This window comes from Lagopus muta, chromosome 3 (genome assembly GCF_023343835.1).
Source record: "Lagopus muta isolate bLagMut1 chromosome 3, bLagMut1 primary, whole genome shotgun sequence".
In the NCBI taxonomy this organism is placed as follows: domain Eukaryota; kingdom Metazoa; phylum Chordata; class Aves; order Galliformes; family Phasianidae; genus Lagopus; species Lagopus muta.
In genome coordinates this window covers 86,879,487-86,892,293 of record NC_064435.1, presented here as the reverse complement: position 1 = coordinate 86,892,293, position 12,807 = coordinate 86,879,487, and the positions used below count along the sequence as shown (strand labels likewise).

Here is a 12,807-nt window from a genome sequence, read left to right as displayed (position 1 = left end):
GGTGTGCTGTATTGGTCTGGCCCCTAATTTTAAACCACAAGCTCTCAACCTGTTCATGACTGTTTCTCAGAGAGCTCTTCACAGTCTATCCACTTCTTCACATAAGAGGGCAACACCTCAACCCCTCCTACCTTGCTTATCCCTTCTAAAGAGCTCATAGCCCTCAGTAATGGTATTCCAGTTATGTGAGTCATCCCAGTGCATTTCTGTGATAGCAGTAAGGTCATACTTTTCCAATTGCACCACAGTTTCCATCCCCTCCTACTTACTTCTTTTGCTGTGTGTATCAGTATAGAGGCACATCAGCTTGGCTGCATTGCCTCCTTGGAGGAGCCCTCCCAAAAATGTCTGGGACAAATTTGAGGTTTTCCCTCACTGCTTCCTAAAGTAAGAGAGTTCCCTGGCTCTTCTCTCTTCCTCAGCAGCACATCCCCTTTGCCCATCAAATCTAGTTTAAAGCCCTGGAGATGAGCCCTGACAGCTTGCTGCCTAGTACATTCCCTGTAAGATGCAGCAGGCTGAGGGCCTCTACTAGCATCCTGTCCCTCTGACTTGGCTATACTACCCCACACCTTGTAGTCAGCAGGCTCGCTATCATCCTTTTCCCCCTTCAAACCTAGCTTAAAACCCTGTCAATGAGCCCAGACAGCTCAGGGACTGGAGAATTCTTTCTTTTCTCCCTATGACCCAGGGGGATTTCATCAGCAGCCATCAGGGCAGGTGCCCAGTAAACCACCCCACAGTCAAATAACCCAAATTCCTGCAGTGGCACACACAACACTCTCCCTTTTACTTATTTTTCATTGATCCCATATGCTTCCACATTTTTCCACAGCTATCCCATGCCCTTACCAGAAGTTCCTGGCAGCTGAGCACCTCAGAACACACACTGGGGAGACACGGGATGATGGTGGGCTACCACAACAACGTTATATCTGCTGTCCTTCCCTCCTTGGGTCCTACTGTGCCTTGAAGCATTTCTACCTTAACTATTAAGGCAACGCTCCAACTATTAAGGAAGACTAGGCAAACACACTCAAAATGGGAAAAGGTATCATTAAAAACAAACTGTTCCCAAAAGACATTCAGCTGAGCAAGCCCCAAGATCCTGATGTACCTCCCCCCATATTTAGCACTTCCCCTGGGCACCATCACAGGTTGCTCCACACAGCCTTATTCCAGGAGCCCACCTGCAGGCCCAGCCAAGCAGCGAGACGCTCAGGCACACTGCCACAGTGAAAGCCACTGCACCCAGAACAGCCTCCCACCAGCTGCTGCCACTTCCAGGACAGCCTGCAGCAGGATCTCCAGCGACAGGCAGCAGCACAGGCCACTGTAGGCACAGCCACTCAGCTGGCCTTGAATTCAGTTCATTAGCCAAGACTGAAAATTTAATCATTCGCTAACTGACCAATCCTTCAGGCTTTCTCCAAGTTTGATATTTCGACATTGACAAAGCTCTTGGTTTTTGATAAAAGCCAGGCACATTTTTGGGCAGGTGTAAACACCAGGCTGTTCCTCAGAAGCTCTGATAGCCAGCAACAATTCCATCATTCCCACTTAACTTTAAAGCACAGCTGCTCTAATTGCAAAGCTGCGAAAGCTCAGTTTAGGAAAAAGAATGACAAGAAAGAATATTATTGCTGAAAATCGCAGTACAGACTTGCTGCCTTGAGCTTGCATGCAAGGCACCTGTGAGGCTCAGTGTGTCTTCACACGGTGGCCACAATTGACTGCAGCACTGCTGAAACATGGGGAATGGGATCAGACACTTGGGGTGTCCTCTGCGTAAGGGAGGAGGAGGCACCTCTAAAGGACCTGGCACCTCTAAAGGACCTGACACCTCTGGGTCACCTCTCAGGGGTGGACAACTCAACGTGGAGCAGAGCTTGGCCAACTCATGGTGCAACCATTGAAGGTATCTCTTGGACACAGCCCTGCAGGCCTTCTTGGAGGCCTTCCTGGAGGCTTTCTTGGATGTCATTGACAGCTGCTGAGGGGGAAACATCCGCATGAAGGTCGTGAGCCATGCAAAGGAGCATGACAGAACTACTGTAGGGTGTGCAGGTGTTGTCTGTAGGCTCACAGCAGAGCAAAACATCAACTTGCTCATTGGGAGATCAGAGGAGGTGTTTTACAAGGATGATGTGGGTAACGTTTGTCCCAGCAGAGGGAAAAATAAAGCTGAAGGTAGTGCTGAAGTCAGCCCTCATCCCTGTGAAGAAGGGAGTGTGGGCATGCAAGCAGATAGCTGCTATATACATACAGACAAGCTAAGAAGATGACATCTTTTGGAACTTAACAAATACAAGGAGTTTAAAATCCAGGGGTTTATTCATAAATAACCCTGAGATAAACTTCTGTTTGTTGAAGAATACTAGCCTTCATGACGAGTAAAGGAACTGGGGAGAATGGCATGTTGAAATAGGGAGCAAACCAAACTTTGGGACATACATTTTCTTCCTTCTCTTCTTTCCAAAGCTGTCCAGATATTTGGGTTGGAAGGAGTAACGGTGAGTGTCAGTGAATTGAATGTGGCAATTAGTTCCTGTTTCTACTGAAGAACACGCGTGCATGGAAGAAGGTGTGACCGCATCGAGGCATCTGCAATTGCTTCTCAGCTGAAAATCGCTCGTGCTGATTCAGTCTGGAATGTTAACAATAGGAGAAAAGTTTAGGAATGCTGAATTTTTCATGGATAATGTTTTTTGCCCCAAGCTGGCAGGTGAGGAGCCAGCAGCTCACTTGTCCACCAGGTGGGGAGCCAGGCAGTTTGCCCACCATCGGCAGCTGGTAGCTGGCAGGGCACCAGGCACACGGGCTGCCAACGGCTGGTTTCCACCCTGAGTTTGATGGAATTTATACATTCCCACCACAATATTGGTTCTTCTATCATCAGCAGGCTCCTCTGATGGAAAACTGCTGTGCTGGAAGTATTTGCTCTGCTGTAACATGTCAGGTATGTTTCTGTATGGACTGATGTGCTGCCATTGCGTTGCTGCACACTGACAGAACAAAACTTGAGCCTGCAAAAATAAGTCAATAAAAATGAGTGCATTAAAAAAAAATAACATTGGTGCTGAATTTACTCTGAGCAAACTGGTGGGAAAAAATGCCTGGGTGTGACTGAAACTTTAAGCAGTCTGTGACAATTGTGACATGGTTACAAAGGCAATGACAGGGGAAAACAGCTTTCTCCATTGTTTCCCTTGACCCCCATGCTCAAAAAATGTGTCCTAAAAGCCCAAACTCTCCAGATCTATCAGATAATCTGCTGAGGTGAAAAGCCCCCCATGTGGCAGGTACACAAACCACAAAACCTAGATCTGCCACGAGGACTGGGGGAGGACAAGGATGAGAAAGGGCTTGAAAGCAGCAGACTTGGCCTCCTGCAGCCTTCTATATGTGGTCCTCACCGGTGTGCACAGGACCGGGTTTACAGGGGTCCCACGCCCCATCTGCAGAGGGAAATCTGCAACAGCACGTAGGAGCTGTGCCAGAGCTCGTCCCACTCTGTAAATGGGTGAGTGCAAATCTCAAAGGTTGTTCAGGAGCCCAGGGGAGGTCCTGCATGCAGTTTGATTTCATTCATTTTTCAGAAAGTAAGAGTCAGGATTTTACTTCCAACTATTGCAGCCCCTTTTATCCTGTGCATTTCCAGTAAGCACCCCAGATTTGAATTATTCTCGTAGTATTTTTTTAACCAAACGTTCATCTTTTGGAAGACAGTTTAATAGAGAATTGCAACAAAAGGTGATGTTTTCACTGTTATTTAATGTCGCACATATTGCATTTTGTAACATCAGAAGAAAAAAACACCAAAGTAAACCTCAAAGACAGAAAATAAATATATACTTTTATGAATGTACGCAGAGAGAGTGCAAAAAATTGCATCTGTAAAATGTTTAAATGCTGAATCATACAACAAAATCTTACAAAAGCACTTATTTCTTTATACGTCAGTTTTCTTATAAACACAGAAATATTTTAACAAATCTTACAAAGATCAAACCCTTTTGCCCTTCACCAGGGTAAGAGTGGTGAAGAAAGTGTATTACCTGGAAGAAAGGAAGAAACCCGGATAAATAAAACCTAAGTTTAACCAAGTACCAGGTAAACGACCTCTGAACGCTGAAGAGGATTTCAGCGCTGTGCAGCACAGTGCAGGAGACGAGTCCCTCTGAACAGCAGGGGCTGGCCCTCTGCTCAGGGACTGCTTCCTCCTGTTGCAATTTAATCATTCCCTTCCACACCATCTGCCCAGCACAGCAATAGAAGCCCTGTGTCCTGCTCCTGCCAGCAAGAGCTGGGAGACCACAGCTGGGCTGAGCCCAGCGCTGCCACCCAGCAGGGTCTGTGACTGATGCCAGTCCATGTTGCACTCAGGATCAGGTGCTGGGCTCAGACACCTCAAAGTACGCCTTAAAACAACAACAAAAAACACTTTTAAATTTTTTTTTTTTCCTGAAAAATATGCAACACTGTGGCAGATGAAGAGTTCTCACAAATTGACACTCGGTGCCCCTGATGCTGGTATCAGCAGGGCATATAGCAGTTTGCTTTTCCTTCTAGACCTTCAGCAAAATGAATGCCTAGAACAGCCCAGCCCCAAATAACTCATCTGATCTGAGGTTTCTCTGCAATAGAAACGGGCAAGTAGCAGATACTGGAAAACTGAAGGAACAGAGGTTTGCTGTGGAATCTGGGTAAGGTAGAGATGATGGCGGCCCTTACAGCACTCCAGGAGACATGCATGCATGGTGACATGGCCCAGCATCACAGCTGCAGCGCTGCAGTGGCTCAGCACCACACACGTGTCCTGCAGCTGGTCGCCCTACAGCTGGGGGCACTCATGAAGCTGCTTGGACAAAGCCCCTGTTCCACCAACCACATCTGCAGCACATGTCCCAGCTAGCTGTAAGCCACCAGGCGCCTTCCTGAAATGTAGGAAATTCACTGCACTAACGCTGCAAGCACTGCACATTCAACTTGTCTGGGATCTCCCAGCACGTAGCCACCAGAAGCAGCTGCTCCATCCTGGACATTCAGAAGGCACAGACTAATGAGAGAAGTCCTTAATTCTCAGCTAGGAAAAGAGAAACCTCCTTGGGCAGAAGGGGTAAGAGAAAAGGAAAGAATGAGGTCATGTCCTCTAAAAAGCTGGTGGATCTTGTCAATCATCATCATCTTGTATAGTCCAAACTGTGGCAGTCACCAAAATGCACTGCTAGGAAAATGCTTTCCCTAACCATAGTATTTGCTTGATAGACAGAACTAACTTGAGAGATCATAACAAGACATAACAAAGCACGAGTAAAACATAGCACAAAACATTTACTGTGGACAGCAGCAAACCATAGGAATTTACCCTGCCAGGAATACGACGACTTTCTCCCCAGGAAGAAGAGGAAAGATTTCCAATCTGAATGCAACTCAAATAAATGTATCATAGAGTAAAACGTATCACAGCCCTCAAAATCTGTATTTAATAATTACAAAACATAAATTATGTATGAATGATATAAATAATGAATTTTCAAAAGTGCATTGGATCTGTGTAACTGAACATAGTGACAAAACAGACCTTTGGGATTCTTGTTCTGCAAAAGCATTATGTTCTTGCTACATTACTTAACTAACAAGAGGACGAAGAAAAAAAGGGATGGAAGGGTTTCATAATCTTAGCAGTAAGTTCACTTCTTAGCAGTTCCTAGCAGAATGCAGAAGAATCAATTCTTTTTATTCCAGGAAAGGTACATCTTTGTGTTTTTATTGCAACCCACAAAAATTAGGGCCTGGTCTTACATGTGAGAAAGATATCTTACCACTGCTGTATGGCTAGAACAGTTAATCTGTTCTGCTGTATATTTCCAATTATCTTATTGTACAAGTTCACTCTAGAAGGATTCTAGGGGATGGGGAAGGGTGTTGAATGCCTACAGGAGAATCTCTTTTGATGTAGATAATTGAAGCTGTCATTTTTTTTTCACAGCATTTCCTAGAAACACCAGGCTTAAAAGCTGTAGGGCTCTAACAAAGCAGTCCTTATTTACGTATTCCAAGACCACCTCTCGAGTTTAAATGAAGTTTTTCTGAACAAGCCAAGCTGGAATTTTCTTTCTTTGGTCATTGCCTCAGAATCAAATTTCTTAATAAAATTTGCAAGAAAATTATCAGGCTTTTATCTTCACATAAGGAAATCTACTAATTTCACTCTAAAAATCTTTGGCCTGAGACTGGGGATGAAAAATAGGATCTTAAAGGGAATCTGGTCTGAGGAAGAAAAAAGTGACTGTGAAAAGGAAAACACAGTGCAAAACAGATTTCAGACCGTTAAAGCTGCAGGCACTGCAACACAACCGCCTGCTGCAGTACCACAAACAGAGCAGCTGAAAGTTTACTTTGCTGTTAGTTTGTGGAAATGGAGTTGATTGCTGTCCACTTGCATATCTCCAAGCAAATATGAAGACAGTATCCAGTTTCTCTTAGTTTATTCAAGTAAAAATTACGTATACTTTAAACTTTTCTTTGGACCTATACTTTATGCTATGTTACTGGACAGGTAAGAGTACCTAGAACTTAACATCATAAAAACACCGTATAAACACCAGTTACTGTAAGCCCTCATGTTCTTCTTAGAGTAAAGTAACCTCATGCACCACTGAAAAATAACCTACTATTGAATGTCCACACTGACCACCTCCCATAGGTCTACAATAATGTAACAAATACTGTGGAGAAGTGCCTATGTTACAGCATGAGAAGCATTTGCTTCAGGTAATGGAGCCAGGCCAGGTCATATGCCATAGATCCCAGCTCCTACACAGCACCCAGCTCTGAGCTCTGTCCCCTGTGTGTTACCCACACACATGTCCCAAGCCAGAAGGAAGAAGGATGGATGGTAAGGATAGCGAGTGGGAAGGCTGGCAGTAATGTGCACCACATCTCATAGACGGAGCTCAAGAGGGTGGACTCACATTGATTTAGCAGAGCTAAAAGCACCTAGAGCTCTTCCTCCTCTACTCAAATTTTTCAGTTACTATTTGCCACGTTTGCAATAATTTTTTTAATAAAATGAAGATCATTTCTTTATTTTATTTTATTTTTGGCCACCTCAGACACAGAGAGGTACTTAATGAGTTCTTTGCCTCAGTCAGGCTCCTCACACCACTTGTGTCCTGGAAATTCTAAGTGGGGATTGAGGGAGCAAAATCAATCCCAGTGTAAGAGCAGAGCAAGTCTGAGACCATCTCATGAGGCAGAACGTATACAAATCAATGGGGCCTGATGATGTGCATCCCAGGGTTCTGAAGGAATTAGCTGATGTGCTTGCCAAGTCAATCTCCACATATATTTCAAAAATCGTGGCTGTCTGGCAAAGTCCCTGGTGATTGGAAAAGGGGAAACATCACAAAGGTGGACATGAGCCAGCAGTGTGCTCTTGCAGCTCAGAAGGCTGGCTGCATCCTGGGCTGCATCAGAAGAGCAGTGGAAGAAGGGAGATGGAGGTGATTGTCTTTCCTCTATTTGGCCCTTTTGAGGCCCCATCTGGAGTACTGTGTTCAAGCCTGAGGCTCCCAGCACAAGAAAGGCATAGAGCTGCTGTAGCAAGCCCAGGGGAGGACCATGAAGATGATCAGAGGGGCTGGAGAACCTCTTCTATGGCAGAAAGGTTGAAAGAGTTGGGCTTGTTTAGCTTTGAGAAGAGAAGGCTCCAGGGAGACATCACTGCAGCTTTCCAGTACTCGGAGGGAACTTACAAGCAGGAGGGCAACCAACTTTTTAGATGGTTTGGCAGTGATAAAACAGGGGGGAATGGCTTTTAACTAAAAGAGGGGAGATTTAGGTTAGATGTTAGGATGAAATTCTTTACGCAGAGGGTGGTGAGGCGCTGGCACAGGCTGCCCAGAGAAGCTGTGGGTAACTCATCCCTCAAGGCATTCAAGACCAGGTTGGATGGGTTCCTGGCATCCTGAGTTGGTGGCTGATAACCCTGGCTGTGGTCGAGGGGTTGGAACTAGAAGATGTTTAAGGTCCCCTCCAACAAAAACCATTCTACAATTCTATGGTTTCTCTTATAATTTTTGTTTTTGAAAGAAAGAAGCACTGTAAAAAGTCTCTTGCTCATATAGTTCTTTGGAAGCCTTTAAGTGTGATGAGTTGGTGCAAAATATTTGTCCACTGGAAAACAAGGGGTAGGGCCCTACTGCTCCCAGAACTTCTGCACAGCTGAGTTAGTTGAGCCTTATGAACTAGCAAGGTCACAGTTTACTTAAAGCAAACTCAGGAATCCCTATGCAATGAAAAGTCAGGATATGCAGTACACTGCGCAAAGCCTTTTAAGTAAAATAATCCTCCTACTGTACTCCAAGTAAGATACTGCCTCCAGTTGCATTCCTTTAACAGAGGGAAGAACTTGGTAATTTCATTAACATGGCAGTATTAATGAAAAATCAGGAGAAACATTCATTTCATTGAGCATCTGCAAGGGAAAGAGGAAGCAGGCAAAGAAAGAAACTGGCTAGCAGAAATAGGATCACAAAACATGAAAAAAACAACTAAGTTCAACACACAAAGACTCCCAGTACCTCACAATGCTGGTTATGGTCAGTGTACAGCTGTATAGCTGTTTGGTCACTGTACAGCTCTTATACCTTTGTTCTTGATGCTTTCTTACAGTAAGACTTTTAACTGCAAGTTTGTAAATAAGCTGAAGATGACAGTAGTGCCATAAAAACATCGATAGAAAAATAGTGCAAAGCCAAGGGCTGGATACTTTAATATACCATAACTGCCCCCAAGCACAACCATTACTATTCTTAAAAAAGAAAAACAACAACCATACAGAAAACATTCTCCACTTATTATAAATTGTAGTTGCCTGCATTGCACTTTACATTTAAAATGTACTGACTATTTTTCTGCTTCCCTTAGAGGCTATGGATGAAGAATAAATACAGCCTTTCCAACTGGCGAGCACCGCCACTGGTAACAAAACCAGACAGCATTTATAAAATAAATCAATGTAAAAGTAAAACAGACAGTATCATTTAAGGCCTTTGTCCATGCTAGTCTGCTCAACAGACTGCACTTTCTTAAAATAAGAACATCTACCACTTCTGTTACAGGAACCAGAGGGCGATGTTAAACAAAGAAAGGTCACATTTATGACTGCCAAGAAGGCAAAGTTCCTGAGGTTCAGCCAAATGCAACAGAAGAGATGCTCTTCACAACATCCTTCTGGTGCCTTGCACCGTGTGCATGCAGGAGGGTAGACAAGAGGAGGAAGAGCCTGAGACAATGCTCAGGCCAAGCATCTCATTTAAATATTGCAGCCCTTATCACAAGGGGTATGGAATTACAACTGCTCACATAGTGCAAACTCGTATCAGTTCCCACAGATATAAAATGCACTGGGAGCCCAGAACAAAAGCCGCTGCTGGCCAGGGTTATGAGGAGCACCAGCCATTAAGGAAATAAACTCGGGGGAGCAGAGTCTGATCTCAGCTACTCCTGAGTGAGCCCGAAGTAACTTCAGCTCTTCAGGGAGGTTTCAGTGAATTTATATAGGAGTAACTGGTAGTAGGGTCTGAATCAGTTTGACGGTGAGGCACCAAATGAAAATGAAGGCTGTATTAAATGACAGATCCAGAATAACTAAAAAATGATATATATATAACAGTTTGTTAACCTTGAGCAGGACAGAAGAAATATCCACCTGTGGACTGATGGTTGCACAGCATTTCTCAAGTATTTACATCAGCAGGTCCAGAAGGTCCAAGAGAGGGTTTTCCTTATCCTGTTCTGAGTAACATCACAGGGTTCTTGCTGCTATTCCAGGTAAACTGTTGAAAAAATATACTGACTACCTAGAAAATAAATTGTGCATTATGCACTCGGTACATCCACAGACATGAGGTCACTGGATACACACACAGCCAAGATCGCAGTACTGAAAGAATAGGAGCTGTATCACTGCCTTTCCTAAATTATTAGATTCAAGGTGGAATTACTCCCATGCTACTGACAAAAGGTATGCCCAATAGCAGGGAAATATACAAACTCCTTATATTTCTAAGTAGATACAGCATGTCTGATCAGAAAAAAATACAGCTTTCTCAAGCTAGTCCAGTCTCTTAAAAGGCAGCTCTGTCTTCGAAATAGTTTTGTTGGCTTTTAATTGTCATTGGAATCAGTAATATAAAACCCATTGATTTCAATGCTGAAAGAAATGCCACGGTTGCCAGTTGACAGAAAACTGTCAAATACATTTTTTAACAGTTTGTTACCTCTAATGGGATGAGCTGGCAGACAGAAAAACATCGAGCCTCCTCTCTTCCCCTTTTAAAACACACTCAAAAATTTCAGAGACTTTCACCAAGAACCAACGGAAAGCATGACAGTAACAACTGGGCCTGCAAAAGCAGATGAATACTGCCGAGTTGATTCATGTGTGGCTGACAGAAGATGGTAAAGTTCTAGCAGCCTCAAGAGGTGGCTCACACTTGAGAGTATGAGCTACTGAATGGCGTGATGTTTTTCTGTCAGAAAGCAAAACCATATACTGCATGTACTCTACAATTATCTAGACTTCTTCCACCCTGTCACTTGTTACCGATAGAGTAGCCTGTAGAGAATAGGCACTTATCCCAAAAATTGGCCAAAAAAAAAGGAAAGAAGGGGAGCATTATTTGATAGGTATGGCACCAAAATCCAACCGTTGTGCTTTCTCACAAATGTATACTGTACAGATACAGGCTCAAACAGACACAGACTTTTAGGTTGTAGGTAGGCTGTGCTTTTTCTTTTTGCTTCGGCAAGATTTGCAAATGCAGCAGATGATGCATGGAGATGCCACAAGCAGCAAGGGAGAGGTCACCAGTGCTATGATACCTAGTCCAACGAGGATCCCTACAACCTGCAAGACACAGTGGGGAAAAATACATATTTAGCTAACGTGAAAAATAAAATGCATGTGCATGCATAAGCATGGATTAAGCTAAAAAATGAAAGCATGAAAAACAATCTTGGTTCTCTGCTGAAGGGTAAAATGTCTTTGCTTCACACATGCATGATTGTTCTGCTTAGCTGACTAGGAACACACCTGCGTCCTGTTCCACATCACCGAAGCACGCGAGTGGCCGAGCTTGTTTCTGCAAGGGCCTTTGTCGTAATGCCTTAAGAAGATGTCATTCTGAAAAAAATAAAAAGAAGAAGCTGTAAGAGGAGGTTACAGTCTGGGAACTGGACTGGAAACACAACTTTCCTGACACTGCCATAAAACCACCAGATGCTGACAGGCAAACTCATCTGTCTTCCAAATATTCATCCAGAGAAACTTCTTGCAGTCCCAATCAGTGCAGTATATTTAGGACCCAAGCTACTTTATAGCTCCTTCCCCTACTTTATAGCTCCTTCCCTCACATGCTTTTAAAAAATGTTAAGTATATGCACTGCACTTACTGCACAGGTACCTAGTCTGTTATTTGGTGATGCTAACAGGGCTTCTGGAGAAGATATTTCAGGAAGTTTGCAATCTCAGGTATTATCTTCTGAGGTACTTCTACCTTCTGTCCTGCTATGCCTGCATTTTCTTCATAGACTTAACAAGAAAATAATTATAAGAAGAAAAAAAAGGAAATGACTTTTTTCTTTTTTCTTTTCCCAGCAATGCTGAATTAACCATTTTTAATTCAGAACGTGACGAATGCTCCACATTACTCTCCCCTTGCCAGCTGCATTGTAACATGATGTTGCCTCCTCTTTCACTCTTCAGCTTTATTCTTCAGCTCTGCAGCTGTTAGCTACATCTAAACCTGGCGTTCCTGTAACCTTGCTCATTTAGAAAAACTGTATTTGAACCACATAGCTACAGTTTGGTTGTGGGTTTTTTTTTCCTCCAGAACAGGCTGAAACTTAGTGAGGATGTGTCTACCAAAACTGTGAATCTGATGGTCTTCCAGCTCAGCATGGTGTTAAGCAATCACTGTGTACTGTCTGTACTCTGAGGCAAGCCAGAAGCCAGATGTTGAAAAATTGCACTCCCACATCCAAAAATAGGGCATGATGTTAAGTTAAACATGCATTCTGAGAAAACAAAGATTGAAGAATGAGGAAGTCTCATTGTTTGCTGGCTGTGGAGTACAAGAAAGAAGAAAAAAAGCTGTGCATCTTTCAATATTTTATGTCAAGTGCTAGAAATGTTATTTTCACACTCCCACATTTGTTACTAGTGACCGTGCAGGAAAGAGAAACTCACGTACCAGAGTTCATTACTTTTTGTATTCTTAATCCTGTTAGAAAGACTGAAGTCCACAAAAGCTGAGACTAGCTGGTATCATTGGAGAAACAACTAGCTACTTGCACTTCATAATCCACATCCATAATCCCACAGCTTTATTATATCAGTTATAGTTATATCAACTGATCTATCATTCTCTTCAATGAACACAGCACTAGAAATGGACTTGTAAAGAAGACCTAGTTTATATGAGCTCTTAACAGATCTTCCCATGATAATGTTTTTTTCCCAGTACCATGCCCTTTTTGGACAGGCTGTGATCCACGTGGTTGGAGAAGGTAGATCTTACCATCTCTCTTACTCTCAACCAAACCATTCGTAGTTACTGCACTGAAAGGAGATATTGGAGAAAGGTAATGCAGTAATCAGCTTTCAGAAAGTAACCAGTACATCTCATTTCCCTCAAAGAACTGCCATGGGACCTCTGGATATGGCTATAATCCTTTATGAAAAAAAGAATGTTGAAATAAATAAAAGCACTGGATGAGAAAAAGGAATGAACTTAG

The 12,807-nt window shown here is 43.3% G+C and overlaps 1 protein-coding gene across 7 annotated transcripts in view; it reads right to left on the bottom strand.

The window, feature by feature from the left end:
* Positions 1-3,754: 3,754 nt before the first annotated feature.
* Positions 3,755-12,807, bottom strand: part of RNF144B (ring finger protein 144B) — an 85,924-nt gene continuing 76,871 nt past the window's right edge. For all 7 annotated transcript variants that reach the window (XM_048940683.1, XM_048940687.1, XM_048940686.1 and 4 more), the window contains 2 exons: positions 11,105-11,194; positions 3,755-10,918 (listed from right to left, as the gene is read on the bottom strand). In XM_048940683.1, the coding sequence (XP_048796640.1) occupies positions 10,778-10,918; positions 11,105-11,194 (231 nt within the window). In that variant the 3' untranslated portion in view covers positions 3,755-10,777. The remainder of the gene's footprint in view (positions 10,919-11,104; positions 11,195-12,807) is intronic.